A 26498-nucleotide genomic window follows, 5' to 3' on the forward strand; every position below is an offset into this window, starting at 1 on the left:
CGTAGAGCCAGAGGACGCACTTCTCGCCGATGCTCAGGCCGCTCTTGGTCCAGTCCTTCAAGTCCTTGAGCTGCGTCAGGACGAATCCGTCGTGCGGCTTGTCGCTCGGATAGACGATCGTGGGTATGCCCGTGTGCGAGGTCGGCGTGAGCGGTACCGTCGTCGGCGTCTGGCCGTGAATGTACTTCGGGAGTCCCACCGGACTGGCGTACGGCCCGCGCGCTTGATGATGGTGATGGTGGGGATGGTGGGCCATGCTCGGAAAGTGCAGCTGATGCGCCACATGGGGTAGGGGTATCTTGAGTCGTGGCCTGGTCGGGAATTCGCGACGCTTCGGCACCGACGGCGACGACGTCGATTGCGTACGATTGACGGACGACACGAACGGCATGATGATGATCCTACTGTTGTTGGTTATGGGTTCACTTTCGCATCGGAGAGAACGAGCTTGCGAGAAAAAAAGGGAATAAATCCAGATTATTACAACGATCGAGCTTATTATTAAGTGCCTGGATCGGAGAGCCAAGAATTATGACTTTTATCTTCCGATGCTGCGCTCGAACGACTGCGAGGCCCTCCTCTCGAACGGAAAAACCCCGGGAGGAAATTTAAACGGAATCGCTATTGCAAAAATCATAATATCGAATTACATAAAAGACGCGCTCGCGCGCGCAAAACTGAGAGGCGGCCCGGGGTGAATGAATCATGTGCGTACTTATGTGCATGCGTGCGTGCGTGTGCGTGCGTGAGAGGCGCGCGAGCACACGTGCGTTAAAAATAAACTAGTGAAAGACAACGTCACGCCGAAATCGCATTTCGAATTTTGCTAAACGAATATACGCTGCAAGCTCGATTTTTCGCAAAACTAAAAATATAATAAAAGGAGACACACGGCGTCGACGATCGCGAAAATCTCGATGTTTTTTTTAAGCTCTCGCAGCAGCAGCAACTGCAGCAGCCGATCTGTTTGAGGAGAGAATCGCGCGAGCTTGTAAGAAAAACGAGCGTTTGATTGATCAAAATATCGGCTTGGGATTACGACGTTCTATACTGCAGGCAACGCTCGATATTTCATATCACTCCGGCAGAGCCGCATCGCAATTTTATTGCGCTTAAATTTTTCACTCTCTCTCAACCCCTCGCACCGGGAAACCCACCTGCGGGCGAATAATCGATGAAAGTCAAATTGAATCTTCCGAAGCTCGCGAAAAAGCTCCTAATTTTTTAACTCGGCTTTAAAAATCGTGGCTTACGCGCGAATATATTTCCACGCGGGGACGATTCTCGAAATATTAAACGCGCCGAGCTTAAATGAACTCGATTGCCTCTTTGCCTGCGATGCCGAAATATTCTTCCGATAGTTAAAACATACTCGAGAGCTTTGCAGTATGCGGCGCGTTTCGGGTGAAAATATATATCCGTTGCCTGCTTTGAGTTGAATTTCAAATGGCCAATTTATTGATGCCGCATTACTTTAAAACTTTTTTTTGCTGCTGCCGCTGTCAAGATCCCCCGAGTAATGTATATACTGGCTTATACGATTAAAGTTTTTGCTGCGTTCAATTTTGGCTTCAGTTTCGTACAAAAACAAAAAAAAGTAGTTTACATCAAAGTCGCGAGTCGAGCTTTGCACAAAAAAAGCGAGATAGATAGTTACACTAATAATGATTAGTCGGTAGGAAATTAATGCATTTACCGTTGCTCTCTTATAGTTTTCGTTCGTAACTCTACTGCCGCTACTACTACTATTACTGCTACTACTAGCAGCAGTAGTGCTGCTGCAGCAAAAAAGTCACCAACTATTTCCGTATAAATGTCTTTTGTACGGATCTAAATTTATAAATTCACGTCGAAAAGCCCATAGTAACGTCAATTTGTTCGTCCAATAAGTACAACCACTTTAATCGTTTTTACAATTAAAATACGCGCAAGTTCGTTAACGGAAAAACCACGGAGAGAAGTAAAGTGAAAGTTTAAATTAATCACAGCCGCACGATTTTGCACGCGATTATAATGCAGCGAAATGGAGCCAACTATTATATTATGTATATATACGTTGGTATATTACGCGATCGCTACGGTGTCTAGGCGATGACTGGCCGAAGATATAGAAAACACGCGCCACACAGGCCTCAACATAACAATTATATATATCTAGCAGCGACGAGCTCGTGCGTGTGCCGTGTGCTGCTGTAAGCTCTCTCTCGCTCTCTCGCACGCGCGTTGCTGCAGTCGTGGTCGTCGCACAGCATCATCGTCGTCATCATCATCCACCGACGCGCGCCCCGGCGCGGCCCCGCGACAACATCGCTCCGACTGCATTGGTTATATATACGATACATCACCGAGTACACGAGCACCGATCGCGGGATTTTCTCTCTCTCTCTCTCTCTCTCTTTCTCGCGTTCGAGATCTCAATTTTTTTTCGGCCGCACGATTATTTATTTTGCACTGATTCTTTTTTACTCTTTTTTTTTTCAATATCGAATTTGTTTATCTTACCTAGTTATTATACAAAGTCTTCTTCGTTTTTTGCTGTAACGTTCCGAAAATACTCGAACGGCTTTTTTCCCATCGCCGTTGAAATACGGAACGTATATGGTTGATTCTCCTGAAATCTGCTTTTTGCATGTCTTTATGCCATATTCTTAAACTAGTGAAGATGAGCCAAAACTGGCTCGGTCATTCATTCAATATTGTTGTATTCTTCATGATAGGACATAAATATTTCAATTTTTTAGGGTCAGTTAAATTTGCCGTGAAGATATACATGCCAAATGTCACCTCCGTGGCATGTCTACATCTCAAAATCAACTCTATTTGCATGTACCATGCATTCTCATTAGCACCTGACCCTATAATAACTATGAGACCAGCTTCTATACATCCAGAGTAAAGTTTAAGTCTATTATAGGGCTTTGAAAAATGTTTTAAAAAAATTTCCCACGCAATTGAAAAATGTCTCGGATTTTAATCATGCTTCTGAATAATTTCAAACATACCACCTGCTTTGGGTCGCTAACTCATTTTTCATGTCGCTAGATACGTAAATGTCAAGTATTATAGCCCAGCTTTCGATTGGTGTAGGTTGCGGGTTCAAATTTTACATTTTATCGATGCTGCGATAATTATTCTATTGAAAAATTCACGTGTGTCAAAAAAACGGTCACCTCCGTGGACATGAATATCTCGAGCTATGATCATTCTTTTTAACCGCTCGCCCCGTCAAAAGACTCGTTTTTCATGACCAAATTTCGGGTTGTGCGGGAAATTTTGTGCGTTTCTTATTTTTCTTACATAGTTGATCAAAGCAGCGATTTGTCACCTCCGTGTGTGTCACCTCCGTAACCGTAAATAGTCGATTTTAAGCATAAAATCGGACATAGTTTTCGTAAAAAGAAATCTCAAAGCCCCAGATTTAATAATTATTCATATTTTATGGTTTAAAAAAGGGTAAACTAGTTCGCGCCGTTCAATATGACAAAAAAATTTTCACCATTTTTTCGTTTTCCATACCCGAAAAAGCAGATTTCGGGAGAATCAACCATATACAAAAACGTTTTATTCTTTCGGCACGTACGTATTTCTCCGGTTACACGCGAGCGCATTTTTTTTCTTTTTTGTCTCTTGCTCTCGCCGCGCATGGAGTGGTAGTTGATATCATCGAATGCCATGTACACTCGCACGTGGACGATAAGTAAAAATAATACACATCTCGCCTGATAATAATAGTAATAATAATAATGCATTCGCTGATATGGATACTGTAAAAAGGATGCATCCTTGACACAACACGCGTACATCATCGATGCTCGAAATACACTCAACGATCCTGTCCTTTCGATTCCCAGGTAAAAAAGTAAAACCGTTCGATGCGTATTATCCGCGGATGCGCAGATGAAACATTATTATACATGAGTGAGTAATTGTGAAAAGTTATAATTCCAGTATTTTCCAGTGGTATATATACGCACATAGAAATGAAAAGTGAACTGCAGCTGGATCGGCTTTCGCTTACCGGGTTTTGCGGCGCGAGCTTTTGCACAGACGATAAAATCTAATTACTCCTCGTCTCATAATAATAGCAGAGCTCATAATAATAGTAAAAATTGCTTCTTTTTTCTTTTTCTTTTCACTTGCTAAGAGCAAATGAGAATTATGAATTGTATACACAACGGCTGCTTGTATAATAATATAGCGTTTCTGCAAGTCGAGCTTAATTATCTTCCTCTCTTTTTTATTAATAAAAGACGAGCTAATAATTGAATTGTATTTTTATTTTTATTTTTTATATTAAAAAAGAAAAGAAAAAGCCCGCACGAGTAAAGCTCTTGGTTCAAGATTTCCTGAAAAGGCTCGGTGAGAATAATATGGATTTTTGAAAGCTACGGATGAGCGGTGTCAGCAAGCTGTCAGTATCTACGCAGAGACAGAGAAAAAGAGAAACGAAGTTGAGGTTGATTTAAAATAAGCTTTTGCAGTAACACATAGGAGCTTTGAGCATCTTTTAATCCCTGAACCAGCTCATTCAACTCCTATCTTACGTGTGCTTTATTTTTCGAAATGAAACTTCTTTCTCGTGCACGTATTTATATTCTATTTATTTGTATTTTAATAAGATCTATCCTACAGCCTAAAGTGTCATTTTTGATCATGTGTTTTTTGATTCCATCAATAGATGGAGTATTGTAAACTCGCCAGTGGCAAACAAATGTCAGACTATTATATATCGGAAATGTCTCTCAAGAATAGTTAATTTTAAAATAAATTCAAATTTTGATTATTTTTTATATGATATGATTCCCATTAAAAATCTGAAACTTCCTACTTATCGCAAGAGGCGTCGTTATTATAGTCTGAATTTTTTGCGGTAACCGATTCTTGCTCACGCGCAACTTTGAAACTTCCCGCTACATCGCGTCCGAGAGATGCATCGAAATATTGCAAAGTAGCCTCCGCGCTAGTGCACTGCATAGAATTGCAACGCGAGCCTAACAGCCGCTACTCTCAGCCAGTCAGGACGGTGCATCAGCGGCATGGGGACTTCGATCCGCGAATGCCAGCGCTTCTCTCTCCTTCTCTGTCTCGCACGCACGCGCTCGATGGCCGACCTTGGCTATACACTATATACAGTGGCCTGGTATAAAACACCAACTTCCATCTCTTTCTCGCGCTACACCAACTAAACTGCACTTTTACGCGTATGGAAACGCGCGCGCGCTCGCGAGCTTCGCTGGCGTGGACTGGGGACCGACAGACACACACACACACACACACGTAAACAGCTTTTGCGTCGGCGTTGTACCGCTACAATATACCGTGCTCATATAGGCGCGATTTCGCGCCGCCCGTCAGTGAGAAAGAGACGCGCGCGCGACGTTTTGCCCGGCAGTCGCGTCGAGCGAAAGAGACGGAGAACGCCGTTGCCGCCGCCGCCGCCGTCGTAGGCTATAGCCTACATAGATATATACCTGCTGCACACATTTACATCTGTGCCGACTGCACCGGCACACGACGTTTCGAGCTCTCGACGCGCCGACGAGCGGAATAAGGACAGACGTTCTATTTTGCCACTCGCTCGTTCTGTCTTTATCTGGCCGCTGCTGTTACAGCTTATAACTGCGCGCCTATGCAGCTGTGAGTGTGTGTATAAAGTGTGTGTCTGTGGCTGCTGTTATGTGCGTACGTGTGTGAGAGTGCGATATACATTTTCTCTCTCTGCGTCCGACTGTGTGTGCACACGACGGACACAAGCAGCGCGTGCACCGACGCGACGATGATCTGCACGATGCAGCCAGAGATCAGCGCCGTGTGATTGTATTACTTATGAGATGAGATGCTGCACACTGCACCGTTGCGAGCACGCAAACTCTGACAGCTCAGTGTATGTATACTTACATCTCATATAACGTCGAAAGATTAGACATAGATTATGAAGGTATGCGCGCCTTAGTTGCGTATTATGTCACCCCCGCCCGCCCGTACGCACGAACCTCCGGCCGCATTGCATTTTTGCATCTCGAGCTGCATCGTAGTTCGAGATGCATAAGCAGAGAGGTTATGTCTGCCGGGGCAGAGATCTTTTTTTTTCTCTTTTATTCTTTTCCTTTTTGTGCGACGCGCGGCCCGTGCGCGCCTATAGAGAAGTGAAGAGGGAGTCGAAATTCGTTGGCCGGCGAAAAGAGGTCGATGATGTATCGCTTTCGGCTAATGATCGCTGTGAGAGCAACAGGGACCGTTTCTGCGCGAATGAAATGCTCGAAATTCGTTTACTGAGGATTAATTCAAAAGTTTGCCCGGCTCTCGGACTCGAGAACAGCGAAACAATTTTATTCTTTGACACCTATCGTAGGATCGGTTCGTGATTGGCAACCGATTGCAAATTTAATTTATTCTGGGGTACAAAGTACCGTTGGAAAGAGTAATTTTTTACCGTAAACAATCCGAATATCGGGTGCGAGCTTTTCAATATGAAAGTGAATTTTTGAAAGTAATCTCGGTCGCTTGAAGCAAAATAATATTTTGAACTTGCATGCTTCGATGGAGCAAGTATAATATTTATATCGATTCATGCCTGTTGAAAACAATTTCGGAAACGTTTCATAAGTTTACAATTATGTTCCAAATTTTCAATAAAGTTATTTACTTCATAAAAAGAGTCGATGAATGAAAAATTGAAGCTCAAAATAGGTGTAAGCAGACATTTTTTTCTTTTGATGTTAAACACTCCGCTTTATTTTTTATTTAACCCTCGTACTCGTATCGACACATCGATTGAATAAGCTTCGCAGCATAAATCGAAGTAATCGTCAAATTTTAATCACTGTATTCGATTCGACTGATAGACTGCTTATTATAGAACCCACGTGCTGCGCTTTAATCATTCTCTGTTTATAACTTCACCGCTGAAATAAAAACCCAGTCGAAAAAACTACGATCGACGCATCAAGTACCATGGAGGATTCTCACACTGTGTGAGCGTGTGTGTGTGTGTGTATACGTGTTAGCGCGTGTTGTATTATAACTTTTTTTTTCTTGTTACTTCACCATAAGCAGACACTGCTTGGGTGCAGGAGCTATATATATACGTGCCGCCGCGTCTCCCTCGCGCGTTGTTGTGTATGTTGCCCGGGAGCAAAATCCGCGGGTTGCCGGGACTTGCGCAGTCCTGCTGCTCCGAAAGTTGTGCCGCCGCTCTCCTCAGCAGCTCTCTCTTTCTCTCTCTGAAACTCACACGCACACTTATTATCATTGCACGTATACGTGTATGTGTTTGTGCGATGTGTATACATGTATTCGTGCTGTATACACTTTTTTTCGCGAGACGCCGGCGTCTATATATACATTGCGATGCCAACAAAGTTGTGCGATACTTCGATCCTCTCTCTCTCTCTTTCTCTCTTGACATCTTGAGAGTTTCTTTTTCTTTTGCCTGTTATTGAAAAATTATGACTTAACTTTGGAGTTCTCACGTTTTCGCGCGCGTACATTGTTCGCAAAGAAACAATAATAATATAAGAATTTGAAAAAAAAACGAACAGACTGCAATGGGTGAGTGCGTTGTTATAAGTGCACCGTGTTTGTATTATGCGCATTACACTTGTCAAACGTCGAGATAAGAAGAGAAACTCCGGAGATCGTGTACGTATAATTGCATATTTCATTTTGACGTTTCGATCGCCTTATCGATGAGTCAAAATTTTTTCGAGATCGATACATGGCAATTGCATCGAGCCTTATACGATTATTTCGGCAATATATATCGTACACTCATCGCGACAATGAATATGAATGCTCGATTCGTCGAAAAAAATCACGCATCTTGAATTAATCGATATATTTTTTCCCTATTCTCAGGTGCAAGATAAAATCCCCGAACATCCTGCACCTCGAATTAGTCTCGAGAGGCTGCTTATACCGCCGCAGCAGCCGAGCTTACTCACACCCACACACTTGCACATCGCAATTCGTATATGTGGGCTTTTTCATCCTTCTACGTGTGTACGATCGTAGGTATACTATATTAGATCGTACGCAACGTCGCACATGAATGACAATTGTGCTGCAGCTCCTCGTATCGTTGTCGACGACTCGACGACGATCATGCTCCACCGAAACAGGACTACGAGTTTCCCGAGCTGCAACGGCAGCCTAGATAACAATAACGAGCCTCGTACCTTTTTCATGCTTAAGAAAAGATAGTGTACTTCTCTTTCTCTCTCCTTTTTTTCCTTATACATTTATTATACTCCGGCCGAGGCTGTACGAAGTGCATATGTATGTATAACATAAATGTGCCTCTCTGCCAATTGGAAGAGTGGGAGAAGACATGAGTTTTTTTCTCCTGTATCTCACTTGTATACATGTAATGCACACACATAGACACACACATACAGATGCAACGTGTGGCCCACTTTGCGCGTACCGAGAGTGGCCTATGTGTGTCTAGGGCATGAGCAGCCGAGACGTTTTCTATAACGCGCCTATACGTACGAGCACAGTATGTAGATCTCCGGCCGTCATTCGCTCACGTACATTTAATCGCTTTATTGTGTGGTTTTGGTGTGTGCGTGCGTGAGTGCGTACATATTCGAGCATACATAGCGAGAGAGAGGGTTCAAGCTCTCGCGCGTATACATACCGCGCAAACATGAATGAACGGAATGATTTTTCGAAAACCGTTCGAATGAAAGGAACCGTATATTTGAAACATTCGCGAGTCCCGCTTTCGAGATGTTTTGCAGAAAATGATAACAGAAAGATTACGTTTAGCGGCGCTGGAAGGATATTGTAATTTTTTCGCTCGCTAAAAATTCAAAAAAAATAAACACGCCACGAAAATTGTAATTCAACGACAGCGTCCTATACAATACAACAGCTATTCGTTGCTCCGAAATTTCTCATTCCGTCTCTCTCTTTCTCTGTCTCTTCGCTTCTCTCTCTCTCTCTTTTCTCTCTCTCTCGCACACGCGCACTCGCGACTTGGCTGTTCGGAAATTCGAAAGCGGAGCGAGGAGGACGCCACTATCTTCCTGTCTCTGTCCAACGCTCGCGGGCCAGTTCTCGCCGCGATCTACACTGTATCGGGCGTCCCTGTCTCTCCAGTGGCTCGGCCAGACGCCATTTTCCTTCTCTTTCTATCGCGCTCCATATTGAGAGGTTAGTATACGTACACATACATCCATCTGCATATGTATATTTATACCCATATACCCGATGCATACACACGATACGACTTAGCGCGAACCGCGGATGCATTCGTCTTTCTTTATCCGCGAGTTCGGGAGTCTTGCTCTCTTTCGCACCCGCCATATTTTGCACGCCAAGCCTGCTACTGCTGCACTGACTGCGACTGCATGAGCCCGCGAGGTATAGCGATAGCAGCAGCACCGCAGCACCAGCAGTAGCAACAGCAGCAGCCGCGACGCGCGAGAAAGAGCAAACGACACGGAGATAGCTCGAGCCGTGTCCCCGTCTCTTTCTCTCTTTCACCCTCTGCGATGTGAGTGTGTATATACGTGCATGTATGTACGTGAATGCGCGCAAGTGAGGCACAGCAGCAAGTGCAACGGATCCTTAATATACACACTACGGAGAGAAAGATAGAGACAGAGAAGTGTTTTGTGCTCTCGTAGCTGTGCTGTGGCAGGCTGCTATATATATGCCGCTCTGCTTGTTTTGCCATTTGCGTCTACTACGATTACAAGTCGCCGTGGTTTCTGTTCATCTGTCTCGCTCCCGCGGCCGCGTGTGCAGCGGGAGTCGAACAATCCCCAATAGACGTATACGCTCGTCATCTTCGCTGTTTATCAACCATATATGCTATATACACATCAAGTACGTTTAACGGCTATAACCCGCAATAACGATGTAGCTATACATATATGACGTATACATGATTGTATGTACGTGCATGCCGATGTACGCGATGGACGAAAAAGTCCGCTCTGGATCCTAATATTGTTGACAGCTCGGCTATAGTTCGCGGGGCCTGGCTAGTGGTTTCTCGTTCTGACATTGAGAGCACATTGAAACGATTTCAACTGGCAGTGCATGTATTCATGAAATTTTCGTTTGACATGACCCACTTGCCGTGATTTCTACGGTGTATTCGTATATGTAACAATATGCGTGCTATACCTAGAAATGTAGAAACAAGTCTGCTTAAAATTTCAAATAATCGTCGTGAAAATTATTGCTTTTGTTTTTGTCACCTGATACTGGTTACATCCAGTAGCAAGAAATAAATTAAAAAATCATGATTTTATTGATCATTTAATCCTAAAATTTATGATGACTAATTAATTAAATTTACTATTGTTTTTAATGGTTTTTCATTTTTTTAATAAAAATTCTATTATATGTCTGCTACAAATATATATTTTTTAAATCTAACAAAATGCAGAAAATTTTATTGGGTTAATGATTCCTTAAGCTCCTGTAGTAATACTATCTGTATCATGAAAAAATGTTGGAAAATTATAAAATAGAAATAGTAAAAAACTTATTTGGCTTAGTGCAATTTTTGAAGTAAATTTTATTGTTAATAGGTAGCAAAGATCCGATCAACGGCATAGTATTCGATGTATCAACCAAGAGTGCAATCTAACAGTCTTTCCCAGACAGAACAAAATAATTCCAGCTTTTCTCATCAGCAGGTGAGACTTTATACTGCTTCAACCTCACAGTGAACTCCTTTTCTCTAATTTGGGGGATTGAATCTCAAGTCAAGAAATTATTTTGAGACAAGTAATGTATTACTGATAATTACTTTAACTTGCTGTATGCACAGAATTGTTTTTGTTCCACTTTGATTTTGAATATTTTACTGTTGAAACTAATAACTATATTCCTAAATGAAATTTCATAAAATTACTCTGAATACAGTCTTTGGTTTCAAGCAAATATTATCTATGTGGTGTGTACTTGGTAGATGTACAAGTAGTAATAATTACGTTGATTTTATTTTTAATACAATATTTTTTGTCTCAAATTAAGTTTTAGTTCATATCAGTAGTCATTATATTTTTGAAATTTTAGTACAAAACTTTTTTTTATAATGTGCTTTGCAATGTTAATATTTGAAGTTGTAATAATTTTCATAGGCAACAATGTTTGATCCTCAACAAATTCAGCAGCAACAAACTGCGCAAAGTCAGCAGTCACAACAAACTCAAATGTATGTGACAGATAAGAAAGATGATAAGTCAGGTCAATCAACAACAGAATTTCCATTTTATTACAATGTCAACATGTTGCCAAAGGTTCCAGCCAATGCTGTTAGTACAATTGGTGCTATTACAACTGATGACAAAGGATGTTATCGGTTTGATGTTCAACCTGTTGGTTACAATACACTGATAAATCAAATGAATTTAAATACAAATACAACATTCAAATGTGACATTTGTGGTCTTGTGTTTGGACACATGAGTTTATTAAATCATCATAAAAGAATTCATAATTCGACGCCTAGTAATATTCAACAACAAACTCAACAAGTTGTTATCCAAGCACCAACAACAGTTACAGTACAACCAACACCAGAAAGACCATACACATGTGATATGTGTGGAGCTTGTTTTGCGTTACCTGGTGAATTAAAAAGTCACAAAACCAATATGCATGCTAAACCTAAAGTGCTAATGTGTGATGATTGCGGCAGTGTTGATCCATGTGAACATCAACCTACTAAAATCAAAAAACGTAAGTTTCCAACACATCTATTAAAATAATTTTCAATTATACTGATGAACAATAAAAAAAAATTTTTTTCATGTGTTTCTAAAAAAGTTAAACCTGGGCATCACCCTGTGAAACGACGAGGTGTGACCAGTGTTACCAAATGCCACAAGTGCAATGGCACAGGCATCATTTTCATTGGTGAGTTCTGCATAATATATTTGTGACTGTTGATGTTCCACAAGAAATGTTATTACTAATCAAAAAATACTATGATGAAAATTGAAATTACACTATAAATTACAAATTATTTAATTACGACAAAAAATACGTAATTCAATTTTCTTATAATCTCTAAAATCTTTTAAAAATAATTTTTAAAATTTAGTAAAGTAAATTTGTTTAATATTAATAAAAAGTATTACCATTTTTTTTTATTTATTGTAAAAATTATGAAAAAGTATTGAAATTCAGAAAATTATTAAAAGCAGAATAACATTTCTTCATAACACTGGTCGTTTTATGTCCAATTATCATTTCATTGTTATCATGATCGTACATCGCGTGGTCTATGATAGGTAAACACAGTGAAAAACTAGAATCCGGAATCAGTTCCCTCGCGAAGTGTAGTGGCTGCAAGGCAACTGGTCGCATCATCATAGGAAGTAAGTTTAACTCAAAACTACAGCCACGAAGTATCATATGGGATCTCTTGTATTTTTTGTATCAGTCTTCTCATATTTACTTTTTTTTCTCTTTTTTTTACTATTATATTTTTTCTATTGTCAAAGAAATCCCTATCGGTTTGTTGTTAGGATGGTGACAGTTCTTGAAATTTTTAAATTTCTTTTCTATCTATTTTTTTTATCTTATTTTTTTATTATTTTATATTCTTTATTTTATAACTGATCAATTTTTCCTGACTTAGCTAAGTCTGGTACTGTAGTACGGTCTGTTTAAGATTTTGGGTTGACAGTAATTATAACGTAAATATCATCATTGAGGAAAATGTACACCAAAGCTTTTTTGGAGATAAGTTTTCGTTTGATTGAATTGTATACATTTTACTCATTGAGTATCATTGAGTATCATCTTATTACATCTATTAAACTATTGAACTATCGTTTTGTGCATGTCTTTTGTGTTGTAGATAGATAACTTTTGAAGATTAGCTGATTGAGTAACATTAATTATTTATTGTTTTTTTTTACTTATTTCTAAAAACCTTAATAAAATAATTAATTAAAAATAATTAATGTTACTCTATTAAACCATCACTAGTCCTTTATTTAATTTATTTTCATTTTAATTCATTTAGTAGAACTGTCAGCATCAATATTTGAAAATAATACAAATTTCATAGAAAAAGCCACTTTCCTAAGGGACAGTTTTATAAATTTGATAGAACAACAAATCAGCTCTTGTTTATGCTCGTGGACCAGATATGAAAAAATAATAATTTTCTACTTTTATTTTGATAAGAAACTTGTACTCGTGAAGTTGATCATGAATTTGAATATCATAAGTATTCTTTTTTTGAAGTTCGTACCAATGTTAAAGGAATAATTAATCTACAAAATAATAAACCCTATTACATGTACGCGACTCACATAATCTAACAAAATTGAAACATTGTACAATTTTTTTCATATGTCACAACTGTATCCACGTCGAGCACTAATATCTTATTTGTAGAACTGGCCCTTTTTGTGGAAATCTAATGCTCGGGATTTTATTGTTTCATTTATAGGCGGTAAATCAAACAACCAATTGCAAGAGAAACCTTTTCATTGTAATGTGTGCGATGGTACATTTTCACGATACTCATCTTTGTGGTCACACAAAAGACTTCATTCTGGAGATAAACCCTTCAAATGTGAAGTTTGTGGGTTAGCTTTTGCAAAAGGTGAGAATTACAAATAATTATGAATTAATTCAACAACTGTTTTCTGAACTAATCATTACTATGATTGCTAGCTGCCTACTTGAAAAATCATGGACGAGTTCATACAGGTGAAAAACCATTCAAATGTAGTCAATGTGGCATGCAGTTTTCACAGTCTCCACATCTTAAAAACCATGAGCGTATACACTCAGGTGAAAGGCCTTACCAGTGTGAAGTTTGCGAAAAAACTTTTGCAAGACACTCAACTCTTTGGAATCATCGGCGCATTCACACAGGCGAAAAACCATATCGCTGCAATATATGTGGTTCGGCGTTCAATCAAGCTACTCATCTGAAAAATCATGCTAAAGTGCACACAGGAGAAAAACCATACAAGTAAATGAATTATATTTCAAGATGAACATACTAGCTGCTTCGAGGGGAAATTGTGCCTGATTTTTTTAATAATTATGATTTTTTTCTTACTGTTGCTATTCAAAAAATTGAGATAATTAAGTCATAATAACCATTATTTTACTTTTATAAGAGTTAGCATTCCGTTTTGGGACAAACTTGATGAAAAAATATGGTTAAGTAGATTTTAATTTTGCTAATTCGCTATAAATTGCCTCTAGACATCGTCAACCTCGAGGATCTTCTATGAGGTAGGTAAAAGCCAGAAATACATAGTGTAAAGATTAGAAATTACTATTTGCTTTATTGTTTTCCTTTTATTTTGCAAATTGATTACACTTATGAATGTATTTTTGCGCTTTTACCTATTCTATGGCGACCTTCAAAATTGTTATAAATTCTTTTGATCAAAACTCTGCATTCTTAAAATTTAGATTATATAATCGATATTTGATGAACTATTTATGAATATGAAAAATCAGCACAGTTCGCTTATCGATCCAGCGTAAATGCGTGAAAAAACGTATATGAAAAATGTCTGTAAACCTTGAAGTATTAACAACATTTTCTTTTCAGATGCGATATCTGTGAAATTGGCTTTTCGGATCGCTTTGCTTTGAAACGACACAGGGCGATACACGATAAATATGGTCAAACAGCGAATCGCAATGCTCAAGCCGGCAACGCACCATCTCAAGTGGTTGTTGTCAATGCTACAACACCAGTTACCGTTAGCCAAGCTGGTCCAGGTCAAGCGGTGATCCTCGATGATGTGTACAAATGTCAGGTTGCATTTCCGGAGCAAAAATGAGCGTCGGCCCTTTATTACAGAACTTTTGGTGGACATAGTAGACTTGTAGAAAACTTGTGAGGAAGGAAAAATCTTGGTTATAATGAACCTTTTTTTGTTTAAAAATTTTAAAGTCCAATTTATAACTACTCGCGAGAATAATTTATAGACTCAATGCATATTGTTCCACCACACAGTAAAGAATTACCTGAAATTACAAAAAAAACTTTCAGAGCTATTAAAAGAGTCGATTTTTAAGGTTGCTTTACAGTAAGAATCCGCTTGTTGGTTACATTTTACTTTACTGTACTGGGCTAACGTCTTACATAGTATTAATACCAAAAAAATCACTGCATCCCTTCTTGTACACTTTTTAAGCATCTGCGTTGAGAGACTTGAAGCGGAAAATATTTTTGATGTGCAATATTTTGTGTAGCATCAATTTTTAAGATACAAGCCTAGAATACTTTGAGGTAAATTAACGCCAACTTTATTTACATGAATATAAATCAATGTATTTGTACATTTTTACCTTCAACTTTGTAAGTACCACTTGAAGTGAATCATTCGTGAATAGTGTACCAATTTCAAAATAAGTCGACAAGTAAATCGAATGTATAAATTCTAATTGAACTGGTTAAATTTTAAACTAATAATATCGTCTAAAAGTTTGATTGAAACTATTCAAAGGTGTTGGTTATTAAGGAACACAATTTTTTTAAACTTGACGTATGTCAATTTTTATTATTTTTTTGGAAAAATTTGAATGTTAATTATTTAATTGAAAAGTTAATTATTTAATTGATTAATAAGGAAAAATAATGGCTAACTGGCCTGCAACAAAATTTATGTAAAATTACTAACAAAGCGAAAAAGTTTAAATGCAATTAGTTGACATTTTCGACCAATAATATAATATAAATTAAATGGTTGAATGACGAATTAAATCATGTTACAATGAAGCAAAATTTTATCAAATCCCGTGAAAGCAAAAAATAATTTTTTAATTTATTCACTACAAATTCACAAGTGTCGCCATAGATAAAACAAAAATAGAGACTGGTACTGAAAATACATTTCTTCAACAATAATTGATTTAAAATCACTTGGTTAACTGTATGCATTGAAAGTTGAAATGAAAACTGTGTATGATATAATAATGATTTTTTCTTGGCATTTGAATTTGTACCATTTGTAAATATAACTTAGGAAACATATATTACAGCTGCAATAAAAATTTATATATGCCCATAAATTTTATCACTATACAGTCTAATGGATATATTTTATGAACATTGATAATACTCCTCATTGATAAAGACATTTAACTAATTATTGATTCATAGGTGTCAAAGATTTGTTTTTTACTAATAGTGTAAATTATTTTCACTCGTTAAATAAAATGGATTATTATCACTGTTTTCTGAACCATGAATTAATATCACAGTTGGCTTTAAGAAAACATCAAATTTAAGTATAGTGATAAAGTATGGACATTCTTTTTTATCTGTATTTATTGCTAGGCAACATTTGTTAATATTCTTGAAAATATCATGTATAATAGGTAAATATTTTTGAATTGATAATTTTTTACTTTACGAAATATTTTAAGTTCAAATTATACATAAAATAAAATACCTGTAAGTGAAATGTAAAATAACAATCATGAATCCGTTTAATTGTTTAGTTGTGATAGGGATCGATAATAATTTTTCTTTCTTCTTTCTGTACTGTATATTGCATTGTTTTTGTTTCCATATTGTTATATTCCTTTGTATACATAATAATTATATTCGATTATGTTGATTTTAATATTTACATAATCTTGATACCTGTTGCAGTATTTTGGATTAGCATAGAAACTTTTAAATATCTCATTGTTTAATTAATTTTTTTCTGTCAAAATTTGAATCAGTAAACTCATTCAGTTGAACGTAAATAAAAAAAGGAAAAAGCTAAGCATGTCATTCATTTTACTTTAATTTTTATGTAAGGAAAGAGAGAGAGAAAAGGAAAATTAGAAATGTGACCTAATACTTAAAATTTGTTATTGTGTTTAAATAATCATGTCAAAGCATTGAAAAATATATTTTTTACATAAGAAATGCATCTTGTGAATAGCTCATGGTGTTTGTTAGGAATAATAAATATGTAATCATGATAATTTATCGCTAATGGTACTAAGGTTTGTACATACTATGAAGAAATTTTCTAATGAAAAAACAGAGAATCTGAAATGTTTTTATAAAATATTCTTGTTTATAGAAAAGTGATTGCAATTTTTAGATATTATTACAAAAATCGCTATAAAAGTGTAAGTCATTTTTTTAAGTAGAAAATAATAAAGATATTACTGAATAAGGAACAGATTGAAATTTCGTATCCATCCATTTAAACAGATTTTTTCCACTTGGTTGATATCAGACTTTGTTTCAAACAGTATCACTGTGCCTTTTTCAATAATATCGAGTTTTAACAAAATAATTGTTATACAAACTTTTGTGATTTACGGAGAAGAAAAGAATTTACCTGTTATCCACGAATTTATGGATATATATTTCCTATTGATTCATGTTGTACCTTATATCACAAAGTCATGATTTGGTAAACTATCAGATACAAAGTATCATATAGTAAAACATACTGTATGTGCACAAACGAAAAGGTGTTAAGTCACGTGTTCATTGTGATGATAATTGTTGCAACACGCATATAGACAAGTATGTTTGTTTTTCCTTGTATTAACAATTGAATGAATAATGCAATTATAAGTTTTAATAAAAAAGAGCAGGACGGATTTCTTTTAGGTCTATAAGCCAATCACTATGTATACACTATACATTAATGTAATTAGAATTTTGTATAAACATGAATTGAGATATATGGAATTATACATAAAAATAAGTGAGCCGATAAATATTGTCACAAAATAAAAAAAAAAACTTTTTTCATTAAAATCTGTTTTTTTTTCTTCCTTACTTCCCCGCAACATATGTATCGAATGACGCGCGAATCCCGGTTCCATCAATTTATACTTATTGCGCAGAAGCGCATGTCCGTTACCAAAATCGAATACCTACAGTTAATACGGCACATTAAGAAATTTGCCATTAAAGCACGAGAAAAGCTAAGTGTACCTCTGACGCGGAATGAGAAAACTTTGAGTGTTGATAATTTATCAATGAAAAATAGCATTTTGTTTTCATTTCGAATCAGTGTAACTTAAAGAGTCGAAAGTCTAGGTCGGCTAATTGTTTCGTTTAGAGGTTAGCTTTTTTTATTATTGTTTATGGATACGTGCAAATAACTTTTGACACATTTGACACTTTTCAGTGCATTCGTACTGCTCTGAGCTTCGTGCGAATAATTTAAAATTCGGAATGTTTCTCAGTTGTTTTGTTTCGGGCTAAACATGAATCTCTGTGTTGAAAGTGAAACCAAGGGTAGAACGTTACGTGTGTTGTCACTTGTTTCGGAGACGACTGTGTTTATCTAAAAAATAATCATCGCTGGAATTTCTCTTATGGCTTTTTGAGTAAGTATCGGTTTTTAATAGATTTAAAAAATTTAAATACTTCGAGGCTTAAGATTATTTTTACAAAACAACAAAACAAATCTTTTTATTTCTTTCAATTACTGAGCAAACGGGTATATTACACCATTTTTTTTTGTAAAACTTTTTACTATTAACTGATTTTTTTTATCTCTCGTTATTTTATAATCCCAAATACGCCGCCACAGTCTTAGTGTACAATAATAACATATTTCAACTACCGATAATATACTGAAACCCATGAAAAGACCTAGAAGTCCTCCTGTATTTGCTTCCATGTAAAAATTTTACTCGTGAGTATTAAAACATGTTATTAATCATTTAGAATACTTACACAACAGCTCAGCAAACCCATATAGTTCATTTTTAGTATACTTCATATACGATGAATCAACAAAAAAAATATGAACGATAGCTATGTTTCTTCTAGAACAAGTAAAATAAAGTAAAATTAATTGAAAGTATAGATACTGCAGAAATTATCTCTTACTCAAAGTATGGTCCATCATTTTTAAAATATTCTTCAGGAATTTCAAAAGTAGCCATCAACATACTCTGAGAAATTTCTGTGCTATAATTAATTTCATTACAGCCAGGATAACATTTACAGCTAGGTCTAAAATTATTTTAATTATAGGTTAAAATTGTAATCAGTTCAAAGACAAAAACTACTTAGCTTGCTTACGCTTCTGTAACATTAAACACTGATCTTGGATCATCTTCCTCGTATAATTTAGTTTTCATAATTTTTCTAGCTGTAGAAGCGCATTCGTCATCCAGTTTTCCACAAATTCTTGTATCATTGGAAACTTGAAAAAATCATATATTATTAGCTTTCTATGGTTGTATGAAATATTTTCAAGAATATTAAGTCAAAATCATAAACATCTAACCAGGCATGTAATACTGCATGCACTGGCAATACTTGAGAGTAAAATTAGCTTCGCACTCTAGAACACAATTTCTTTGAGTGTAAGTTGTGTAGTATCGCAGTTGTTTCTCACTAAGAAAGTAGCAATGTCTTGTCTTTGGTGGTATTTTCATGATAGATTTATCAGCATCGGTGATGTGAGGTGTTATAATAACTCTTGTTTCCTTGCCCGGTGACAAGGTGAATGCAAAATCAGTCATCTGAGGCGTCTCCACTGGACTGTGCAAAAGCATCTACAAGGCACAAAGGGAGAGTTTTTGATACATTTTCTTTCCATTGCTACGATCTTGCACATACCTTGAATCCCACACTCGCCGTTGACGAGCAATAATACTCGTCAACTTCGACATCCATTGTTAGCGACAAGGCGTAATTCAAACCACTTCCATACGCTCTCCAGGGTATGGCATTAGACGGGTCAGCATCGGTGAACTTGTACTCAGGATTCCAATCGATGTGGTTTTCCGACGCATAGGAAATTTGCAAATTTTCCCAAACTCGTCTGATAAAAATTAATTGCGCGTTCTCATAAAAGTCGAACGAGAGCAGTATCGAAGCGAGCTCGTCGCGTTTACTTACGGATCGTGAAGCAGCCTCGGCACCGAGTTGAATCGGCAGCAGAGGCCCTCGTCCGTCAGTACGGGATTGAAAATGTCCGTGCAGTTGGTCGTGTTGCCGTGCCACTTGCAGTGATAGAGCATCTCCGAGCAGTTCTGCGAGACGCTCAGCAGAAAGGCGTAGATGTTGTCCCAGTCGCCGGAGCCCTCCGTCACCGGCACGTGACTCGTGGTCTTGGTGTCGCAGATGTCGTCGAGAAAAAACTGCTGCAACGGATCGTTTCTAATATCGCGGGAACGAGTAAAAGGGTTAAAAAGGAAAAATTCCTTCGATGCGAGCTATAGGCATTCGTAGCATTGTTCATACCCCTTTCTAATTTCCTCAGCAACGGATTTTCGGGCGTTGTTCATGTTGCAAACGGTCACGGCCGGAAAGGGAAACTGATCGATCGACACGGATTCGGAGCTGCGAGATATGATGATCGGCGTGAGGGCGAACTTCGAGTACAGGTGCCAGATGAAGTAAGCCGCACCGGCTATCGCAATTATGAACGACAGCACCCAAAAAACTCTTGAAAAACAAATGATAACGAATTCGCGGGAAAAGTCGATCGTCTTTGTTATTGTTTTTTTTTTTACACTGCAACATATTATTGTACCTCTCGACGTAGGGCAGCGACGTATCGCCCACGTACTTGAGGCCGTGTATGGTGCACTGCTCGCAATATTGCTTGAACGTGTCCTTCACGACCAACGTTTTGTCCATGGGAAGTTGGACTGGCTTTTCGTTGCGGCCGCTCATCCATTTTCCAAGGTTGTAATCGAACAACAGGTGACTTTTCGTCTCGTTCGACTCCTTGCCATTTCTCGGTCTGACGGCTGCTTTGTTCTCGCCGTAGGGTATCGTCATCTTCTGGTCGAAATCCAAGTCCTTTTTTCGGCTCTTCGTCGATGATTTTTCCTGAGTAACAATGCCTAACGCCTTACGCAAAAGCTCACTGTGCATCTATTTACCTTATATTTACCTGAAAGTTCTTCAAATTCACGGGTGTCGAGTATAGGGCCATCGTTTCGAAGGCGCCTTACTTCAACTGTTCCGAACCCAAGAAAAACATTTGAAAAGGACGTTTTTTTGCTTTCGTAATATAGAGTCACATGCTCGATTAGAGATCTCGGGAGCATACTTCATCGTTAATTTGAAACTCGCCATTATCGCTTCTTTAATCGGGTTTGACAGGCCTTTATTTCGTTGCAAGCAAAGTAAATATTTACACCTCGAAGAAATTATTGATTATCACACTCGCCGTTGAGCGCCGCGCTCTTGAATATCTCTATATCATCGATTTACCCTTGAATTTCAACATTTTTAATTGTCTCTCATCACGCAATTAAATTTTTTTTTTGTGCTCGTTATTATTTCTTTTTTTTTCCACAGTCAGAAAAGTCGCAAGGATGCCAAAAAAGGGTAGAAAACGCAAAATCTCGGCCGAGGGCCGCGACTACGATGAATGGGAAAAGACCCAAATTCTCCCGGACAGTCTCCGAGACGAGATGGAAAGCATGTGGGAGCTGCCGCAGATCTACCATTTTCTTCAGCTCACTAAGGACGTGCTACACATATCTCACCTATCCATGTTCGAAGTTGAGCGAATGCTTCTCATGCCGAAGGCCTCCCAACAATTGGCCAACATAATGACGTGTTTACTCAGGTATGATGTCACATAATACGCCTCGATCAGGTCTAGACGTTCTGACGACACTCGATAAACTGGCTTTTTTTCGTATTTTTACAGCTCGCCTTCGACGAAATCCAAGCAGCAAGAAGTGCCTCCGATGCCTTACAAATTTTGGACCAACATCCTCATGCAAAAGCTGAAGGGCTGGTTCAAGATTTACGAGGCGAAGCAGCGCGAGCCCGTCAAGGTCTTCGATGCCTTGGGCATCGAGTCGGAATTCTGGTCGGTTTTCCCTGAAGCTTTGGAGCTCGAGGGCCGAGATTTCGAGAGCTTCAACTTCCGCCAGAGAGTCTGGCTGCTGAAGGCGCTCTGCGATACGGCTCAGCACTCGAGGAAATTGATTCAGGAGGAGATTGCCAAGCAGCCTACGGAGAGCCAATTCGAGACGGTTCTCGGGGTCGATAGGTACGGCGCTCGATACGTTTACTTTCCCCAGTTTCTGCACAACGATCTACGGGTTTACAGACACAGTATGGATAACAAGATTCTTTCTTCGTTCAAGGTAATCGATTAATTTCAAGGTTTCTCGTTATTATCAAATTTTTTTTATCGATTTTTTTGTCTTTTCAGTCAAAAAATAAGACTGAATCTGAAAATGAAAACTCCATGGAATCAAAAAGTTCAGAGAGTAAATCGTCCGATGCGAAGCAAGGTTGTAAGCGACCAAAAAAACGAAGAAAATCACGCTGGAGCAATGGCTTGACCCCAAAGAAGACTTCCAAAAGGAGAGTGAACGAATTGATAGATCAAACAGATTCCAATTCCAATTCCAATTCCAATTCCAATTCGACCGATGGTTCATTTGTCGAAGGAAAAACAAACAGTCCCTCTTTGGATGGGGGTAGTTTCAATGAAACGCACGAAACAAAAGGTGACGTTGACGATGACAATTCAAATTTGACCAACAAAACTGACAATATTAGTCCCACGTCAGAGGAACAAAGAAAATCATCGAATACAAGTCCTATTTTAGAAAATTCTCTTAATACTTCGAAAACTGATGATGAAAAACTTAAAGAAATAAGTAGTGTTAAAGTAACGACTGATAAAAGTTCTCAAGATTTAGCACTTGATGAAAGTCTTCAAGACTCAGCGATTGCTGAAAGTCTTCGAGATTCAATGATTGATGATAAACTTCAAGATTCAACTATTGAAGACAGTCAAGATTCAATCAAGTCAAATAATTCAGAAAGTCAGATGGTTGATTCAAAAGATTCAAAATCTGACGACGAGAAATTGTCAGAAAATAAACAATCTGAAAATAAATCTGACTGTGAGACGGATGGAAATGGGGATTTGTTGGATACTTCAACGAGACGCAGTGAAAGGATCAAAGTAAAAACGGAAAATGAGGAGGCCGAAATAGTCGCGGATGTCTGTGACACAGAGGAACTGACGTCTATAGAGCTGAGAGATCGTTTGTGCCGTATCCCAGTGACTCAAACTCAGGTGAGTGTTCTTTAATATCTTTTCTTGAGAAAAGATTATTGCATTTTCTATTTTTATCTTAGTCGCAAGATAATTTTGATGATGATGATGATGAAAATGAATGGAAAGTTCACAACATGAACGATTTATTAAAGGATCTAAGCATTTCAAGATTCCAATTGGTAGCCGACAGTCTAGAGAGTCTTAGGGATATAATCGAGACGATCACTATGGACAAAGGCGGCGATGGAACTAGGCCGACATGGGAAGAAGATCTTCTTAAACGCATGAAAATACTTTTAAATTCGATGGAAAACGTAGGACCTATTTTAGAAGAAGCAACAAAAAAGGCGAAAAATAAATTGCTACAAGAATGGAATGATTTTGAAAATTTGTAAGATATCTTTAAGTTTAATTTTATGTATTATGTGAATTGTTATTTATTTTGATTTTCTTCAAAACAGAACTCCAGATGAACAGTCAAGTGAAAACTGGTCGGGCTCGCAAGGCTGGTGTTTGGTCAGTCCGGAACGTCCATCACAGTCGCAAACTACCGCAAAGACAACGAACGAAGCGAAATCGCTCGACGCAACTTTGGATGATTCCAAAGTAGATGACAACAAAAAAGAAAACGAAAATAATCAGCAAGCGGAAGAAGCGGGCGAAAAATCCACCAACGAAGTCGACATAAAACAGGAAGACGGAGAAGAACCATCGAGTAAAAAAAATAAAACGAGCCAAGAAAAGGAAGATAATGCTGAAACAAAACGACCAGTTAGATCACTACGTGCGCGCGGTGTCTCGTCGTACATTGAACATCTGTTTGACGAAGATAGCAGCGACGAGGAATATAGATCCAAGTTATCGGAGGCTAATCCAATTGCCGACGTAAGGGTGGCTTATATTCCTAGCACTTCGACTGCGACCTCCGAGTCATCGAAGAAATCACCGACATCTGATTTCGAGGAAGAGGAGCAGAGCGAAGACTCTGACCAAGATTGGTGTTTACCCGGAACTCGGAAGAAAAAACGCAAAAGAATGTGTAAGTAACTCGAGAAATCGATTTGAATTTTCCTACTTAATTGCACGTCGTGATTTGATTTGTTTTATATGGATCTAATAAAATTCCAGCTGACAATCAAACTCTAACATCATGAGAAAAATTTAAATCAGTCGTTGCAAATTCAGACATCTAGACTTATGGTTATTTATTTTTCAGCGTTTGGAAGGCGTTTTAAAACAATGCAAGCTATCAGAACAGAGTCAGAGCAGATCAGAAGAAATGATCAAATGGTTGAGGCTGCAGGTGCTCAAAATTTACGAATAGAGAAAGTCCACACACTCGGTCCCGACGGCAAAGTCTACGAGTTGTCGGTAGAGGACGTCGTCGCTCCGAGCACGCCTACTGTCAATAACACTTCGCCCAATCAAACAATCTACGTTAATCCGCCTGTAGGGTCGGTAGTAGCTAAACAGAACGTCGCCGCGTACCCACAACAACAACAAACGCGGAACCTGCAACAGCAGCAGCAGAAGCAGCAGTGGCCGAGAAAAGTAGTGGGTAGATACCCTCATACCACAATGCAGCAAGTTCAGCCACCGCCGATGCCAAGGATGATTCGAATGGTACCACCGCGACCGGGCACCGTAATGGGACCGCGCGGCCCTAACAACGCGGCTCAGCGACCTACAATGGGACCCCGTGGGCCCGGTGGCGTGACACAGCGACCGCGAATGAACGCTCAGCCGCGGATCATCAGCTCCACGACTTTGTCACCGAATCGACCGCTTCCCAATCAACAAAACGTCACGCAACAGTTTAATTCACGCCAAAAGCAGTCGTATCTACACGAAGCAGCGTCTAAGAGGATGCCAAACAATGCCCTGAGACCTGGTCAGAGGATGGTGCCGTCTCAGACAAAAGCCGGCCCCGCAAATCAAGTAAGTTAAACTTTTCTTATTGCACAATTGGTTTGCACATGCGATCATTACTCAAATGGTCTTCCATAAATTTCAGGTGCCTCGGCGTACTCCAACGAAGGCTGGACCTCCTGGTAGAGGTGCTGCTAGAGTGGCGACAAACAATAGCGCTACTACGCTTATTGTTCTAAGCGACAGTGACGAAGAGATCCAGGTCGTTAAAACACCATCCAACAATATGCAGACACCAAAGGCTAAAACGAGTCCTCCAGTAAAAAAAAGCTACGTTGATGATACTCCAGTGTCCGTAAAAAAAGTCTTGCCTCCGGAACTGCTGCAACGCATGGAGGACGGAGGCATATCGATCGTTCCTATCAAACCAGCTCCGAAACCCCCGAATCCGTCGTCGACACAAATTGTCGTTGTAGTCAACGAAACTGGCAGCCACTACGCACTTGTTCTTCCAAACGGTAGTAAATTGATTCTCACACCCGAACAGGTTGCTCAAATAAGAGAGTCCAACGGGGGAAAGTTGGTGGTGTGAAAATGTCATTCAGCGGCGGTGAATGCGATAATGTATGTGGCTGTGAAAGAGCTCAAGTTGACTATAGTGACTTAGATTTGTTGAGCCAAAATGAAACTAAGTTCTTTTCCAAAAAGGAATTTCCTCGTTACAATTAGACGAGGTCAACTATTAACGTGAACTAACTCATGTTCCATGTGATTCATTACTTACCTAGTACGTATTAATTCAAGGATCTCTTCAATCCTAAATATGCGTACGTTTATTTGCATTTTAAGTCGAAATTGGTTCGATTTTTACCAACACTGGTAATTAGAAGACATTTTAGATTTTATTGTCGATAAATTAATTATGCTCACAAGATTTTTTATGAATTGGTAAAATATCGTTGTTACTTAATTTTATCTTTCATATGAGTGCGGCAATTATTTTTAATTAATTTAATTGTCAATAAAGTAAATCATAATACATCACTAGTATAGAACAGATTTCTATGTAAATATTTTTAATAATGAATTTTTTTTCAATACGTTGAAAATACTATGTAATCTATTAAAAATGGATAATTGTAAATGAATTGTGCAAAAAAACTTTTAAAATGAAAATAAATCTTTTTATTTTGCAACTTAATATTTGTTATTAAAATAATTGATCAGTTTTTCAATTTTCGAATTTTTTTTAATACTTCAACTGGAACGTCATTAGAAAATTCGACGAATTTTTTGAGCTTGGTATCATTGAAAGGCGTATCAGTGCCTGGTGGGTGAAGTCTCATCTGGAACAATATTGTAAGTCTGATATAATTTGAGTTTAAAAGTGTTATTAGTTAGACTTGATTTTCACAGTTAAGTTACCTCGATTTATTGAATGACTATATGTAAAAAAGGTGGCGTAGCTCGTATAGACGATACTCTTCAAATTTCACTTTTATATTCGTGTAAAAGTAAATTAGGATAATGGAATTCAAAGGAATTTGTCAACGACTACTCGAGTAATCACGCGTAAAAAAATCTAAGTTGACTACTATTAATATAATAATTTGTTCGTAAAACACTAATACTATATTCGCGGCAGTTAAT

The 26498-nt window shown here is 38.2% G+C and overlaps 3 protein-coding genes across 9 annotated transcripts; 2 read left to right on the forward strand and 1 right to left on the reverse strand.

The window, feature by feature from the left end:
- The first annotated feature begins 5523 nt into the window (after nt 1–5523).
- LOC106649676 (zinc finger protein 501-like) lies at nt 5524–16730 on the forward strand. 5 transcript variants are annotated; one of them, XM_014367224.2, is made up of 8 exons: nt 5524–5884; nt 10551–10658; nt 11106–11706; nt 11794–11883; nt 12261–12347; nt 13433–13588; nt 13660–13963; nt 14558–16730. In XM_014367224.2, exons 2-8 carry the CDS (start codon nt 10584–10586, stop codon nt 14790–14792), a joined length of 1548 nt encoding a protein of 515 aa, XP_014222710.1. In that variant the 5' UTR covers nt 5524–5884; nt 10551–10583; the 3' UTR covers nt 14793–16730. The 5 variants fall into 5 exon arrangements, with proteins under 5 accessions (XP_014222710.1, XP_014222708.1, XP_014222712.1 ...); XM_014367222.2 differs by lacking the exon at nt 5524–5884 and adding an exon at nt 9052–9159; XM_014367223.2 differs by lacking the exon at nt 5524–5884 and adding an exon at nt 9427–9837.
- Nucleotides 16731–17873: 1143 nt separating this feature from the next.
- Nucleotides 17874–26049, forward strand: LOC106649675 (uncharacterized protein KIAA2026-like). 3 transcript variants are annotated; one of them, XM_014367220.2, is made up of 9 exons: nt 17874–18037; nt 18105–18306; nt 21248–21521; nt 21606–22050; nt 22119–22997; nt 23060–23370; nt 23441–24018; nt 24196–24917; nt 24994–26049. In XM_014367220.2, exons 3-9 carry the CDS (start codon nt 21265–21267, stop codon nt 25438–25440), a joined length of 3639 nt encoding a protein of 1212 aa, XP_014222706.1. In that variant the 5' UTR covers nt 17874–18037; nt 18105–18306; nt 21248–21264; the 3' UTR covers nt 25441–26049. The 3 variants fall into 3 exon arrangements, with proteins under 3 accessions (XP_014222706.1, XP_014222705.1, XP_014222707.1); XM_014367219.2 differs by having other exon boundaries at nt 17874–18306; XM_014367221.2 differs by having other exon boundaries at nt 17875–18306; nt 23132–23370.
- On the reverse strand, nt 18405–20708 carry LOC106649537 (pickpocket protein 28-like). The gene is made up of 9 exons (XM_023457608.1): nt 20472–20708; nt 20180–20383; nt 19835–20095; nt 19553–19757; nt 19218–19488; nt 19010–19133; nt 18815–18940; nt 18659–18750; nt 18405–18595 (listed from the first exon to the last, which is right to left on the reverse strand). The coding sequence occupies exons 1-9, from the start codon at nt 20612–20614 to the stop codon at nt 18405–18407; spliced, it is 1617 nt and encodes a 538-aa protein (XP_023313376.1). The 5' UTR covers nt 20615–20708.
- Nucleotides 26050–26498: the final 449 nt, after the last annotated feature.

Source organism: Trichogramma pretiosum, unplaced genomic scaffold (assembly GCF_000599845.2).
Source record: "Trichogramma pretiosum strain Unisexual culture from Peru unplaced genomic scaffold, Tpre_2.0 scaffold43, whole genome shotgun sequence".
Classification (NCBI taxonomy): domain Eukaryota; kingdom Metazoa; phylum Arthropoda; class Insecta; order Hymenoptera; family Trichogrammatidae; genus Trichogramma; species Trichogramma pretiosum.